The 15,129-nt window shown below is 47.3% G+C and overlaps 1 protein-coding gene across 1 annotated transcript in view; it reads left to right on the top strand.

The window, feature by feature from the left end:
- rad54l2 (RAD54 like 2) overlaps positions 1–15,129 on the top strand; it is a 54,231-nt gene that overhangs the window by 1,934 nt on the left and 37,168 nt on the right. The window contains exon 2 of the mRNA XM_035383008.1: positions 9,239–9,433. Within this exon, the coding sequence (XP_035238899.1) occupies positions 9,295–9,433 (139 nt within the window). The 5' untranslated portion in view covers positions 9,239–9,294. The remainder of the gene's footprint in view (positions 1–9,238; positions 9,434–15,129) is intronic.

Genomic DNA, 15,129 nt, shown 5'->3' with positions numbered 1-15,129 from the left:
AAGTTATTATTTTAATTTGCTTGGCAATTCATTGTCAGTTGTTGTGGTTAACAACATTGTATCTACACATTAACTACAGACCCTACCTGCATTGTGTTCCGTAGTGAATGATAATTTGCAATGCAATAATATTTCATCATAATACTCATTACTATACTGTTTGAATGTTGTGTAGAAGGTTGCTGGAAAGTAGGCTAAAGCAGTCGCAGTGGGATGGAAAGAGCACAAGAGGAGTCATTCATGGCCAGGAACACTGCGCTCTCTCCCCACAGCTTGACCTGCTAGTGTGTGTGAGTGAGTGAGTGGAATGATCAAGCCACACTCTGTGAGTCTGTAGGGGGATGGGCTGGGCTGTATCTCTGAGCTGCCGTATCAAGTTTTACACTACTGCTGTCATGCAATTCATTTTTGGAACCCAAATCTTTTACCCGCTGTCCATTTTTGATATGCGACCCATCCAACTGTGTATGAATTCACGATCTATGGACCATATTTGCAATAATAGTATGCAGAGTAAGTACTCCAATTTGGTTCAAAATCTGCCACAGGCTCCATCTCACTAATGCAATGACTTTTTGTCCATTTGGATGTTGAACAGTAAAACAGATTCTTATCAGATGTCTTAAAAGTGTAAATGTAGGGTAGCACAGCTTTTTGGTACTTTTCTGCTAGAAGCTCACCTGCACCCACCAGCAGGGTGACACAGTCAAAACATAAGACCATCTTTCCCTGCATTTACACTCTTCCCCTGTTTGAAATTCCCACCTTAAACCCGGAACGGCTCGTTCTGAAAAGCCGCACCAGGAAGCCAGGCTGTTGGCTCCTGTCCCTTGTGAGTGTGCGCTGTTGAGTTGGAAGCTGCCTTTGCGGCTGCCCATGCAGAGCATGTTCTATTCAGCTGAAGCTACTGGCCGGCAGTACTCTCTCTTTTGCTTGAGGAGTGGGACATTTGTGATTTGTCAGTGGTTTGATATGATGAAGCTTGTCTAAAGCATCTCTACGCAGTGCTGTGCCAGGACGATGTGATTCGGTTTGTCTGTAAATCTGATTTTGATTTTATTTATTTATTGAGGAAAGAAGTATGAAGACCTGTAACTTTAAGAGCTGGTGTAACAGTGTGATCTTGAAGCATAGTCTCTCAGTAGCTTCAGCTGGGAACTGCCTCTTGGCTGGAACATTGGGAGCTGGCACTTGGCATCAGAGGTTGTTTCGTTCTGTTCCCAGAGAAGGCTCATAGAGTGGAACACTGTGAGGCTAATTTGAGGCTGAAGCTGTTGGTTCTCTCACGTTTACCTTCCTGCCTGTGAAACTAACCTGCATACTCCTTTTACATGCACCCTTTGTGTAGATTATTCAAATGTATACTAATATTTCTGGAATAACTTAATCGTTGATTCAGAGAGGATCACAGATGGCCTTGTAGTGTTAAATGTTTTCTGCCATTTTAACTTTTTGTTTATTTGTCACTGTTGTTATTTTGTGGTTAAAACTGCAGGCTTTTGTCTCCGGTCGTCATTCTAGGATGTGTGGTAAGATTGATCTGTTGAATCGTATGTACAGGAAATCAGACCTCCATAGCACTTACTTCAGTTTCAGTATTGTGTGGCATTGTCAGGCAAATGTGAATTGTCTCTCTCATTGTCTGAAGTAGAGATTTCAGTGCAACAGCTGTCTCTGCATGTTAGTACTCATAAAAAAAGCAGACTACAGAAGCTTGTCACCAAAAGTATTTAGTAAAAAAAAAAAAACCCTCTATCATCATCTAAAATGCCAACCACATCACCCCATGTGAATGAGAGAGGCATTTCAAGCATTTTGAAGCACCAGTGGTTGACTCTGAATTGCTCTCAGGGAACAGTGGTGCTGTGGCTATGCAGTTTTACCTTGCATTGACACAGACTTTGCTGTGGGCTGATGTGCTCAGATGATTCGCAGGGCAGAGGCATGCCAGTAGGTCCCAGTGAAACTGCTTTCATTCAACCTGGGGGGGGGGGGGGGGGGTGGCAGGGTGTGGTTGTGTCTGCTGGTGATGGGTAATAGGCTGGTTAAATGGGCCAGGACTAGGGAAGGATTAAAGGAAGTCTTGTAATGTGAGGGTTGACCCTGGGGTGTAACTGAAGCCATGAAAGTGTTGGTAGGCTATTCAGAGGACAGCCAGTACAGAACAGGGACTGTACTGCATAAAGTGATTCGCCTAATCTGGCACCATGTGCTTTTAATAGAAGGTATTGGCCAAGATATTTATAGTTACTTCGTTCTATTTTTGAAGCTTGTGTTTTACAGTGAGTGGAGGCAGTAAGGATTTAGGCTATAAAGATTAAGCTTAACTTTAGAACAATTAGGCCTATATTTAGAGCACCCTTAGTTCCAGAGAAGTAAAGGGAACTTCTTCTCAAAGTGGTGACTGGTCTATTTTTCTTTAAAGCAGATGAAAAGTTGAGAATATGTGTGTGTATTTGTAATGCGTAGACATGCAGTGTACGTAGGTAAAATATTTAAGTCATTCTGTGAAAAGGCGTCTGATGAGCAGATAGCCTAATCTTTCTCTAGATTCTTGCTGTTGTTGTGTCCTAGCTGAAGTTTGATGAATAACGTAGGCTACTTCTGTGCGTTTGCGAACAGAATGTTTAAGACCCACCAGTGGCGAGCAGTATTTCATCTGTAGTTCTTCAGAGAATGTTTTTGTTTTACTCCAGCTTTGGGAAAAGGGAAATCCGATTGATCGTAATTTTTTTGGTGTCCAGTATCACATTTTTAACATTACACGGGGGGCTAGAACCATACATTCTGTAGGTGTTCATTAATCATTTCTCTGTGAATTGAAGATGCTTCTAAAATAATCAGGTTGTCAGGATCCACAGCAGATTACAAGCCCCACAGCAAATACTAGTGGAGCATTTAAGTGCTTTTAAAGCACCGCTGTGTCGCCTAAGCACTGCCTTATTACATTTGAGGAGGAGGTATACATGCCCCCCCAAAACCGTTCTAAAGTCTTTAGTTAGATTTTTGTCAAAACTCACTGACAGGATTTGGCCAAGGTGACCTTAGTTGCAAGTATGTCGTGTGATGAGTATTGCAGCCAATGCGAGTGAGGTTGAGTATCCACTGGTTACCACCGTGCGAATCTGCTTGTTTTCACAGCTTTCTGAAAAATTGCGTCGGTTATAACCCTCCTTGTAAATGGTGTAGGCTACATGTGGAGAGTGGGAGTGGTGAGGAGGAGTCGGTGGTCATCAGCATGCCCACTGTCCTGCAGACCCTGCTCTGTCCTTGAAGTCCCCAGCACAGGACATCACAGAGTGGCATTTATGCAGGGGTGGGGGTCTGGGGGGATTTTCATGTTCACAAAGGACTTTTTTATCTGTCGAGTTTCCTGCAGTGTTGTGTAATCACCTGCAGGAACAGTGTGTGCAGCAGAACTGTGTGTAAGAGCGAGAGAGATATGGAGAGGGAGAGAGAGAGAGAGTGTGTCTGTGTCTGTCTGTGTTTTAGTATAGCCTGTATCTTGTATAACTTTACTTGTAAGTAATAGCTGCATTACCCTGGTCTTATGTAATGCAGCTTATGCAAGCAGCTGTCTTTCATTTTAGTGGGCTCCTTGTTATTATTTTCTTTTTTCCCTATGTTCGAAGGTGAAACGCTGGCTTTAACTCTTTCTGTCTGCGAAACAGGTTTCATAAGGAGAGTTGTGCAAACCGCTGGAATGAAACCCTTTTTCGCGTCACATCAACAAGTCCGCCGTCGTCTGCCCTTGAGGCTGAGACTGCAGCCTGGTTGTACTGTGGAATGTGGAATTCTCGCCTGTGTTGCTGAGCTGTCACTCACTGTTCCGGTATCAAATCCCTTTGTCTTCTCGAAAGCATGGCAAGTAGCCAGACAACAAACTACTCTTTGTCTCTTGAGGGAGTTCCTTTCCTTCAGATGGCATTGTCCTCCGTTGACCCTTCCTGAAACGAGCAAGGCAGTCCTTGTGCCTCAGGACGGGTGATGCTATTCGCTGTGTTTTTAGAGTGCGAGACCAAAGTGTTGTCTCTTGGCAGATAAGTTGGCCCCTTCGGCGTTCCGCTCGGCGCCTGTCTGTGTCTCCCATCGTAAGATAGATAAAGCTTTCATCGCACTGCAGTTTTCAGCTTCCACTGCTAAGCACAGCAGGGTTTTCCCCTGGTATTAATGGCCGAGGTGCTGCGCCTCCTCTGAATTCACTAGCACCTTCGCAAACATCGCAGAAAAATCAATGAGACCTCTTCGATTTCCATGGGAGGGGAAAAAGGCTCGGCGACACCACTTAACAAAATTGGAAAAGTGTTTTCACCAGGTCAGGTCAGGAGGGGGAAGGCTATGAACACCGCGGCTCAACACTTCACTCTGCCTCTGCTTACCCTCTGAGACGCTTCCCCCTCCACTAGCTGCTTTCCTGAGGGAAACCCTGCGTGTTCAGCCATATTTAAAATGAAATCTTTCCAACAGGCGCTCTTTATCTACCTGTGTTATTGATTTATACATTTGTAGTTGGATCTTGAATTTTTTTCATAAATGGAACAATTAGTGCCCTTGGGGTGCATGCACACATTTTTAACCCTGGTATGATTATGTGCGTGTGTGTGGTTTACAAAGTGTGGAGAGAAACTGGAGGCAGTTCAAACACAGGAAAATGGAGTTCATCTGCCTCATTTTGGAATTAATTTGAAATGTAATTTTATTTGTTTTGTTCTTTTTGTATCCGCCTACATAATGAGATTTGTGTTGTCCTTTTCAGTGCTGTGTTTGATCTTCCCAGGGTAATTTACCACGAAGACCCAAAGGATTGGGCGAGTTGGATGTTCAGAAGAATATAAACAGCTTTTTCTGTCCGTCACTTGGGATTCTCTGTCTTCCCCCCCCCCCCCCCCCCCTTAAGTGGAATTTACTTTCATTGTCTTTATTGCTATTTTTTAGAAAAGTATATTAACATGGCCCAGTTTTGCTGATGAATATTAAAATAAAATATTTCGATGAAGTGAAGGCTGGGTAATTCATGTAACAGCTTCTGCTGCACAGTGTATGGTTACTGAGCTTCGGTTATATAAAGGCTTAATTGAATAATGATGAGAACCCTAAGAACATTCTGAACAGGCTATTATGGTTATTTTAAGTTTTTGAAAATTCAGTTCTTTTTACCTGGAACAGTTTGGAAGCGGGGTGATCAGTGGCATCTTTTGAAGTCTTGAAAAGTATGCCTAGAGGCAAAAAAATGATTGTGTTTGAAGTTGGAGAAAAGAAAAGAGCCTAGCCTTTGAGTATCTTATTATTGAAAGCAGAAACCCGTAACATCATTTCGTAAAAAAAACCTATATTCTGTATTTTGAATGGGTTGCTTTGATAACCTCTTTACACAGCAAGGAGCTTGGAGTTCTTGGGATCTGTATGCGTATTGAATGTAGCAACCACAAGAGCAAACCATGCTGATCTTGCTCTGATCTTCAGAACAACAGAAAACAAAGGCAGCATAGCTTACATTGCCACCATCAAGGCCAGTGTAAAAATACAGATTCTGTTAGTTTCACTGCTGTGCAGTCTGCAGAACGTTTGTAGCGTGCGTGCGTTAACATATGCTCCTGTAAACAGCATCTCTTCGCTCAGCAGTATTACCCGTCTGCGTCTGTAGGACCGGCTCCATTGCTCTTCCATCAGTTCACTTGCATTTCCCTGGGCGGCGCTGGGGCCAGTTGTGCCCTGCAGGCTTCCTGGCCTCGGTCTGTAGTAGCGTGGTCAGGGTTCTGCTCCAGGCCCCGGGGTTTATCGCTCTACCCGGCTCTGGGGTTTTGCTGGCTGTGCTGTCCATTTGGCTCTAAAGAAGGAATGTGTACTCGCTCGTTTGTACCTGTGCTGTTCGGCACAAGCACAAGGCGAGGAGACATATTGAGTAGGTTTCATTGCCTGCTGCCGATGCAAAGTGTCACAAATGCAGCACCAGTTCATCCGTTAGTGGAATGAAACGCACCATTCAACCCCCACCGCTCTGCGCAGAAGAAAATCTGCATGCGTCATGTCCCCAGTGCCCCCCCCCCCCCCCCCGGCCGTTCTCCGGATTCCCAGAGCGCCGGTGCAGTCGGATGCACCCGAGCCCACCCCGGTTACTGAGCATGTGGCTCACGTCAGCGGCATTACCGCGGAGCGACACGCGCGCAGGAGGGAGACAAAGCCATACTCAGCACCAAAACAACTGGGAGCTTTCCCATGAGTCACAGCCTGACTGGGGGAGGTGGGCTTGCAGCTGGGGGCGGCGGGTGATGGAATGGAATTTTCTCGGCAGAACAAAAAACATGAGAGAAAGAGAGAGAGAGAGAGAGAGAAGGAGGGAGAGGGGTGTGTGTGGTGTTGCGGCGTGTGTGTGTGTGGGGGGAGGGGCGGTGGAAATTGAGTTATGTAAGCTTCCTTTGAAATAGTTGGGATACATGTCTATACGTATGATTGTGTGTTTTAGTGTTGTGTGTGATCAGTGTGTGTTTCTAGTGTGCGTTTCACTGGCAGAGTTGTATTTAAGAGTGAGATAAGTATATGGGAGTAGAATTGGATTGGGGGGTGCAGGCTGGGGTTAAACCCACCCCCCTCCACCTGGGCTATGTGTCTGGGTACATGAGTGCAATTGAAGGTGGCTGAGTCAGTGTATTTATGTGTGGAATTAGATGGCTGCAGTACCATGCCATGTAACACCCACCAGCACCCGTACTTGTATGGAATCAAAGACATATCTGTGTGTGTGTCTTTGTGCGTGTGTGTTTGTTTGTGTCTGTGTCTGTGTGCGTGTGCTAGCTGTGTGCATGCTGGAGGATGTGTGGATAATGTTTGGCGGGTGTGTGGGGCTGGACAGTGGCTGTTGCAGGGAAGGCGGAGGGGGTGGGGCCTCTTCACTGCACCTGCTGTTATGTAAGCAGAGGCTGGAGGCTGGCAGGGAGGACCAGGGGAGAGAGGAGAGGGGAGTGGTGCAGCCAGTAAATTGGCACTTCCTCCTCTCTGGATGGGTCATTATGCCTGTCTGTGGGCCACGATTACATAAAGGACCCAGAAGTCTCCATTGGGAAAAGGGATGCTAAATATGAGCAGAAAGACTTAATGTCAGGCTTATGGTTCCTATTGAGCTTTTAAATGTCTAACTGGGGAGGTCCCACATGTACTTTAAGCTTCAGGTATTAGGCGTTTGTCTTAGCAATATTTTGATGCGTGTGTGTTTTAATAAGACCTTCCAAAGTCAGTTAATGTATTACTGAGTAATTTAGGCTGGTATGTCATGAAATAGTACACATGTAGGCCCATGCTTTGATTTTCTTTTATCAGAGGTAAATGTATACAGGTATTGTTTATTGGAGTTTATCATGTGTATCTGCATCCGGTTCAGCGCGGGGAACTTCCTGTGTCAGGGGTCACGGTGTGTCAGTAGCATTACTGCTGCCGTCTGATTCACTTCCCCTACATAAGAGGTGTGGAATCCATTGGCTCGGGCAGCGTGGCCTGTTTGCTCACCACTTCCTCGAGGGAAGACCTCAATAAAACGCTTGTGGAGCGCGGAAACGCGGAGGGCTCGCGGTCACAGGTCGTCACGGCGATGACAGAGGAGGCTCTGTGGTGGAACAGTGGGCAGCGCGCTTATGTAACCGCCGTCACCCCCCGATTCCCTCTGGTCCGGTCCGCATGTTTCTGTACGCGCTGGGCGTCCGCAGGGGGCCCGGGCGCCGCCACCCTGACGCCCCTGCATGCGCGCCCCCCCCCCCACCCTGACGCCCCTGCCTGCACGCCCCCCCCACCCTGACGCCCCTGCCTGCACACCTCCCCCACGCCCACCCTGACGCCCCTGCCTGCACGCCCCCCCCCGGCCAGCGCTCCTGATTTATGGGCAGGGCGCTTTGGTACAGCAGCGTCCAGCAGCCCCAGCGCTGATTTGCAGCGGCAGGATTGACAGGACAGTTTTTATTGCGGGTAGCAGACGGGCTAAGGGTCGTCTCACTCCTCCACTGTGCATCCGTCTGTTCCTCTCCTCTTCCTCTCAGCCCTTCTTCCTTTTCTCACTCTTTCATCCGTTCGCTCATCTGTGTCTCTTGCGATCCAACCTCCTGCTCTTCTGCCTGTGGCCTCTCATTTTTTTCTCTCTTTCCCCTCATTGGCTCTCTCACTGGTCACCCCTTCTCTTCCTCTCATGGTATCACATTTGTTCATTAGCTAGGGTGCTGATCTTCATAAGATTTTGGGGCAAATTCGATTTTTTTTCATTTGTCTGGCATTGATGCGTTTGAAACTCAAATGTTTCCGACGTACGCGTCTGGGTCTGGCCATGCAAAGTTCTAAAATGTAGGCCTATATGTAAGCAAAACTCGGACATTTGTTTTTGTGCCATGTTGCACACACACGGTTGCATGGCAGAATGGGTGAAATGATTGGGGCAAGTGGAGGGCAGAGGCAGGAGAAAGACTAAGACCTGATTACGCTGTGGCTGTGTGACTTGTTTCTAGATTTCAGTGTCTCAGTTTCATTAATACGCTTGAGGTCAAGCAATAAACACTTATCAGCACTTCACCTCTCTTAAGTGGTCAGACGAAGTTGTTATTCCGTCTTGCTGGTGATCACGGTATTGGAAAGAGCAATATCGGTGCTTTCTGAGTTTGTGCCATTCAGGTGTGTGTGATCCTAGAGATGCTATAACTACCGTCAGAGTTGCCCATTTTGTGCGTTTGTCTCTGTGACTCCAGGACCAGGACTGAGCATCACTGCAGTAAAAAGAAAAATGCATCCTTATAAAGCAGGTTTTTGTTTTAGCCCACCACTAAGACACTTAGTTCTAGATTCTAGATTTTATTCTACTTAAGGTCTTGATTGAAGACCATGATTAGTTAATTAGTTGAATCATGAATACATTTTTAAATTTATTTGTGCAAGTTAAATGTTATATAGCTGCTCTCAATTTTAATTTGGGCATTTGCCACTGCTTCTAACGAGACCTCCCATGCCCCTGTACAACATTTTAAAATACTGCAGCATGTCCAAGTTAGTAAGTAATAAAACTGAATTTAACTCTTGTGGCATGAAAACATCGCTGTTAATTATTGTCTGTGCTTAATTAGTGGCAATTAATTTATCAACTTAGGATAAGGACTTAAGTGCCATGTGAGAAAACGGGGAGAGACAGACTGATGGCCCTAGTTAAGTTACTGTGCGTGGGTGTGAGTATATACATGGTGAGTAATGCTTGGTGTGCATGTTCCTGCAGGAGACCAGAAGCCCTGAGGATGTGTAGGTAATGCTCACAGAGAATTGTGGGGTGCCATGTCTGAAGAGGCAAACTCAGGGAGCGATATGGAGCTCGACCTGGAGGAAGAGGATCTGGAAGAGGAGGAAGAGGAGGAGGAGGAGGAGGAGATGGAGGACGACGAGAATGACGGAGATGACGAGGATGAAGCCCCTGGTGAGTGGGCCGGTGGTTGGGGTTCGGGAGGCTGCTCAGAGACCGTACGGAAGCGCGGGTACAGCTTCAGTGTGGAGTGTGCAGGACATTTAAACAAACGCACAGTGAGCTGGCTGTGATAGTGAGTCAGACTAATGCTTTGCACAGTCCAGATTCAGCATTGCCTTGGTGGAGGCAGAGTTTTCTTAGAGTTCTTATCCCCTCAGCTCTGGCCTGAGTTGGACTTTGTGGGCTTGTGTACCCAGGTATTGCCTGACTTGGCCAACCATAGGCCACGCAGAAGTTGTGTGTTTATGATGCTTGGGAATGAATATTCAGGATGTTTTCACTCACACACTGGCATAGACCTCCCTCCACAAACTGGGCTGCCTTTTGTTTTGTCGTCTTACTGGAAGGAAAAAATACAACCACAGCAGAAGGAGAAAGGTGAGGTAAACAGATCTGACTTAGATCATTTGAGAACTGCTGCTTTGATTATTTCAATGCCATATCGTAAAGGATGATGCAGCTGGCCCAGCCTGCATGAGAAAGCAGAGTTCATTAATGAACCAGCTACATATGTGTAGTTAACATGCATTTGACCCTGGCCTGTAAAAATAATTTAGAAACCAGGAGAATTCCTGAAAACATCTATTTGCACTAATAATCGTAACAAACTTCTTTGATGTGACTGTACAACTTGTTCTTTGTTAGCAGCATGTTCCGTGGAAACTTCTGAAGGATCTGCAGAGGCGTTTTCATGCTTTACCCACCTGTAAAGATGCAGATTGTTGTTTGAAATGTGGTAGGCAGTGATGTGGAATTGAGTAGCTGTTGTACAGGTGTGCTGCTGTTAGGTGGGCAGGTGGACAGCTGAGTTAGTCACACAGTGGAGGTGTTTGAGGCCCGGGGGTGGGGGGGTGGGGGGTGAGAGAGGGGCGGGTGGCGTGTGTCCTCATGCTGTCAGGGAAACATCGTTCCTTAGTTTTACTTTAATTAGGCCTAAATAACATGGTAGCCTTGTTTTCCGCAATCAGGCAGATTACAATTTATTTAAACTATTGTTAAACTGGAATGCTAATTACAGGTAATTGCATTACTGCAAAACACGGCTTAAACTCGATTTGAATTGTGTAGCCATAATCTAAACCCCACGTCAAGCTTTTATCCTTATTTATTTGTTTATTTAGCTATTTATTTGCTGTGTATTGTTCATCTTGTATACCCATCTGTGCATCTCATAATTTCATGTGTCTGTGTGTTGTCTCAAACTGTAAAAAGCACAGATTGTTCAGAAGTGTATGAGAAATACAAGCACCCTGTCTGCAATGTTGACCTCTCCGTATGGGTCCCCTGGAATGTTCTGGCGCTCCATGGCAGTGTTCCGTGTCTGTTTGTGTTCAGGCTCTCTCAGGACCCTTTTTATGGGCCGCCGCCACCAATCCAGGATCAGCTCACCCTCCCTTCAGCCTATCCCCAGCCGTTCATTCTGTGAAAGGTTGTAACTGATCCAGGAACAGTGCGTTAACTGACACTAATCAATTTATTATTATTAATTTTTTTTGCCGTTGTTGGTCCAGTTCTGTGCATGTGGCGTAGTGGGGGGTTGTATGTGTTTGAAGCTGCAGCTCTACTGAAGCTCTGGCACATGGAGAGAACGGTGAGCGGAGTAAACTGCTTCAGAAATGCAGACTGAACAGTGAGGTCCCTGTGGTACGCTCTGGGAACACTAACATGCTCTCAGCTGCCTCCTGTTTGTACACTACAGACAAGCCATTCCCTTTCATTTGTCAGTGATACTTTCCTTGTTTTCTCCCGTTTGTCTGATCCTGTTCTCTCCTGTAGGTTCTGGGTGTGATTCCCAGTCACTCCCTCTTTAGTTAGTCTTCACTCCTCATATAAAGTCATGCCCATCTTTGTTAAAGTCTTGGTTCAAGAACAAACAGCATTGAGTCAGTGGTTAAGGCTGCGGCTTGTTCCAGATCCTAGCATAGTGCTGCTTACAGTAGAGAGCAAAAAGTATGTTTTTGTTTCTCAATAACCTGGCACAGTTATATAATTGCACGTAACCAAACAGAGGGTCCTGGTTTGTTGTAGTAAAACCTTATCAATGTGTGCTGTAGAATTGTATTTTTTCTCTCTGCTTTGTTCCATATAGAAATATGATGCATTGATGGTTTTTTTAAACTGCCAAAATCCCAAGGCCTGTAATTTTGGCGTCTTAGAGGATTGTTTTAGGAGTCTGCTGGGTGCCTTTCATGACTGCGGTCCTCGTGGGCGGGAGACTGTGTGGGGGCTGAGATTAGAACGCTCTGCGCCTTGCCTGGAGACACCTCCAGGGCCTCTGGCAGGCTGCTGTGTCTGGGAGTGTTTGTTCTGAAGCGTGCCTCGTCGGATCGCCTACACCCCCCGCCCCCCCCCCCCCCCCCCCCCCCCCCCCCCCGTCACTGGAGCCAGTCAGTCGGGGAAGTCCTAGTCAGATTCTCCCAGATGCAGCACCGCTGCCAACGGAGACGCACGCTTTCCTCCGGCCCCCGGCTGGCGGGTGAGCTCGGCCGGGCGTTACGGGGTTAATGACCGAGAGCAGGAAGGGGGCTCGTCCCCAGTCCTCCAGGACCATAGAGGAACACCAAGGAACGCGCTAACAGGGTGAAACTCCTTGTCCTTTGAATGCAGAGGTTCTGTATGAATGGAATTCTTTGAGTGTAGCACAGCGGGTAAGGAACTGGGCTTGTAACCGAAAGGTCGCAGGTTCGATTCCCGGGTAAGGACACTGCCGTTGCGCCCTTGAGCAAGGTACTTAACCGGAATTGCTTCAGTATATATCCAGCTGTATAAATGGATACAATGTAAAATGCTATGTAAAAGTTGTGTAAGTCGCTCTGGATAAGAGCGTCTGCTAAATGCCTGTAATGTAATGTAATGTAATGTCTTTGAACTTTGAACATACATACCCATTCTGTTTAACCACTTTAAACTGCCCCAGCTGTCCCAACAGTTGAATGAAGTGACTGCATATTGATGAAAGTAAGTGAATAAAGGTATCCTCTGGACAGTGGTGTGTATTGCAGTTGTCAGTTCACGTCTTTCTCAGGCTGTCACCCTGTGAAAGTGCTGTGTCACTGCCCAGCACTCTGACACGACCCCTGACCCCCTGCCCATCTATCCCTCAATGGGAGGAAGCCCCCCTCCCCCCAAAATATGAAAACAAAGTCAGTCGTGTGGCATCATCACTTTCCGGGACCTCTCCTCTCATGAGCTGCCTGGCGTTGACAGAGTCGGAATGCAGCTAACAGGCCTCGCTTCCTTTGTGAAGTGATGTCACCGTTTCTGAACTCCACTGCAGTGGCGCTCTCTCTGCCTCTTCCCCCTCTCCTCCGAGCGTGGCGCGCGGCTCCTCCCGGTCCCTCTGTGTTCTCGCCCTCTTGATTGTGTAAGAGCTTTTGATGCAGCGGAGGGCTGTAATTAATCCCTGTCCCCCTCATGCACGCTCGCTGTGCTCCGGGGAGACGGGACGCGGATGGGGGGGGCGGTCGCGGGTTTAAAATCGGAGGGGGAGCTGACGTTCCCTTCCGGGCCGTGACGCCCGGGCTCCTCGTTCCCTGCCGTTGGCGCTCCCGCCCGGTCGGGGTGCCGCTGTCGCCGCGGCTGCGGTGACAATAGCGCGCGCGTTAGCCTCCGCGGATGTCACAGCGGCTGCCGTTACGTAAAGCACTTATGAAAGCGGGGGCTTGGTGCCCCCTCCCCTCCCCTCCTCTCCCTTCCCTCCCCCGGCTCTGTGGAGTTCAGGGCTGCTTCTCAACGCCGTAGCTTCCGCCCAAGGGTCTGGCAGCCCGATGCTTTGTCCCTCATTGTGTACAAGTAACCATCGGTTGCAGTGTATCGGTTACATCACTGTCATTAAGTCTGATTGTTATCCTTTAGTGTGGAAGCAAATACCCTGGCCTGGGCTAGATGATGAGCCAAGATGTGCCAATTGGCGTCTTTTTCTTTTTAAAAAAAAAAAAAAAATATATATAAATCAATAATCATCAGTCCAATGTCTTTCATGTAGTCTGGATAAGTAAAGAGTTATCATTGAAAAGCTGGGAAGCAGCAGCTGGCTAATGCTAGAACATACACACTTGAATTGATGAAGGGTGTTGCAGTCATGGGGTGTTCTACCAATACAATTCTCATTCTAAATTGGGAGATAAATGGGTAATAAATAGGGCCACCAGGTTGTCTCCCCTTGTTTTCTCGCACGGTATTTCAGTCCTCTGCCAGCTAGAGGTCACAGTAGCCTCTGTCAAGCCACTTCTCAAGCAGTTAACCCATTTGCTCCACCTCGTAATCTAAGCTGATAAAGTAATTGCCACTAATTAAGCTGACAATGATTGACAGCAATGTTTACAAGCGACACTCATATAAAATATAGTTTGATTACTTACTTCCATGGACATGCTACAGTATTTTAAAATCTTGTGCAGGGGCATGTTAGGTTTTGTCCTGGAGAGTCACAGACTGCTGGTTTTAGTTTTTTTTCTTACGAGCAATGACTGATTCAGACCCAGGAAACCAGGTGACCTGAGTTAATTATGTGTAATCAGCTGCTTTAACTGATCAATTGCTGTGCTACTCAGGCACTGAGCAACAGCGCAAGCCCACAGACCCTGTGGCTCTCCAGGACCAGGAATGAGGACCACTGGCTCAGACATGCTTATCGCAGCATTTAAACTTCCATCCATGTTCACCCTCCTTCCTGACTCTCCCCATGTTAGATTAACTGATTGTTTTTATTAATGTCTCAATTAGAAGCTTGATTGTATGATTAGTCCCTTGGCACTGCGTTGGAGTGCCTATGGGGACCCCTGGAGGATAACCATTGAAATGCAAATTTAAATCATTGCAGTTCACAAACTGGTGGTCGTGGTAATACTTTTTTTTTTTTAAGTAGAAAGTTTTCAGAGAACAGCCTTTCCATAGATACTCATATTATTTAGCACGCGTGACAATTGGCCGGTAAAATATTATGACAGTGTGAGGAGTTGCAGCTGAGCTGGTTTGCTGAATGCACGGATGCACGGGTCTGTAGATGTCCTCTCCGGGTTACCGTTCGCCGTGACCCCAGCCACCGTCAGCGGCAGACGCTGCTGGCAGCAGCAGGACCGGCGAGCGGATGAACGCTTGCGCGGCCGAGCCGAGCGTTCTTCTGGGAGCTGGGAGGCTGTAATCGCGCGCGCGCGTCGCTGCCGGGGTCACAGCGGGAGTCCGCGCCGGCTCTATGAGGCGTCTCCGAGAGCTTCGGTTCGTGACAAGGCGGCGTTTGGTCGTGACTCCGTGGGAGGCTGATCACGCTGCCTCAGGGCTACGAGCGGCGGCGGCGTCAGTCCGCGCGCCTGGTTTTCAGGGGGCAGGAGGAGCGGGTCTGTGTCTGTGCCAGGTCTGTAATGGGCTCTGGTCCACGTTCACTGATCTGAGTGGTCTAGCCTCACAGACTAAGACAGCCATCTCAGGTATCCATAAATATGTGTGCGAAAATGTATACCTCATTCTTTTTCATTCGTAAACAAATAGTCTCTCTGTCGCGCATTTGCTATCTTTCTTTCTCTCTCTCATGCATGCACACACATTCATAAGCACACGCAGTACAGTGCGTTATCATCTAGTCGTACACAGACATACCGTAGTTCCCAACCGACTTGTTTAAAATGCACAGAGTAGTTTGACTGTGAATA

The sequence above is a fragment of the Anguilla anguilla genome, chromosome 11 (genome assembly GCF_013347855.1).
Source record: "Anguilla anguilla isolate fAngAng1 chromosome 11, fAngAng1.pri, whole genome shotgun sequence".
NCBI lineage: Eukaryota > Metazoa > Chordata > Actinopteri > Anguilliformes > Anguillidae > Anguilla > Anguilla anguilla.
Note: the sequence above shows the minus strand (reverse complement) of the source record. Positions and strands in the feature narration are given on the sequence as shown.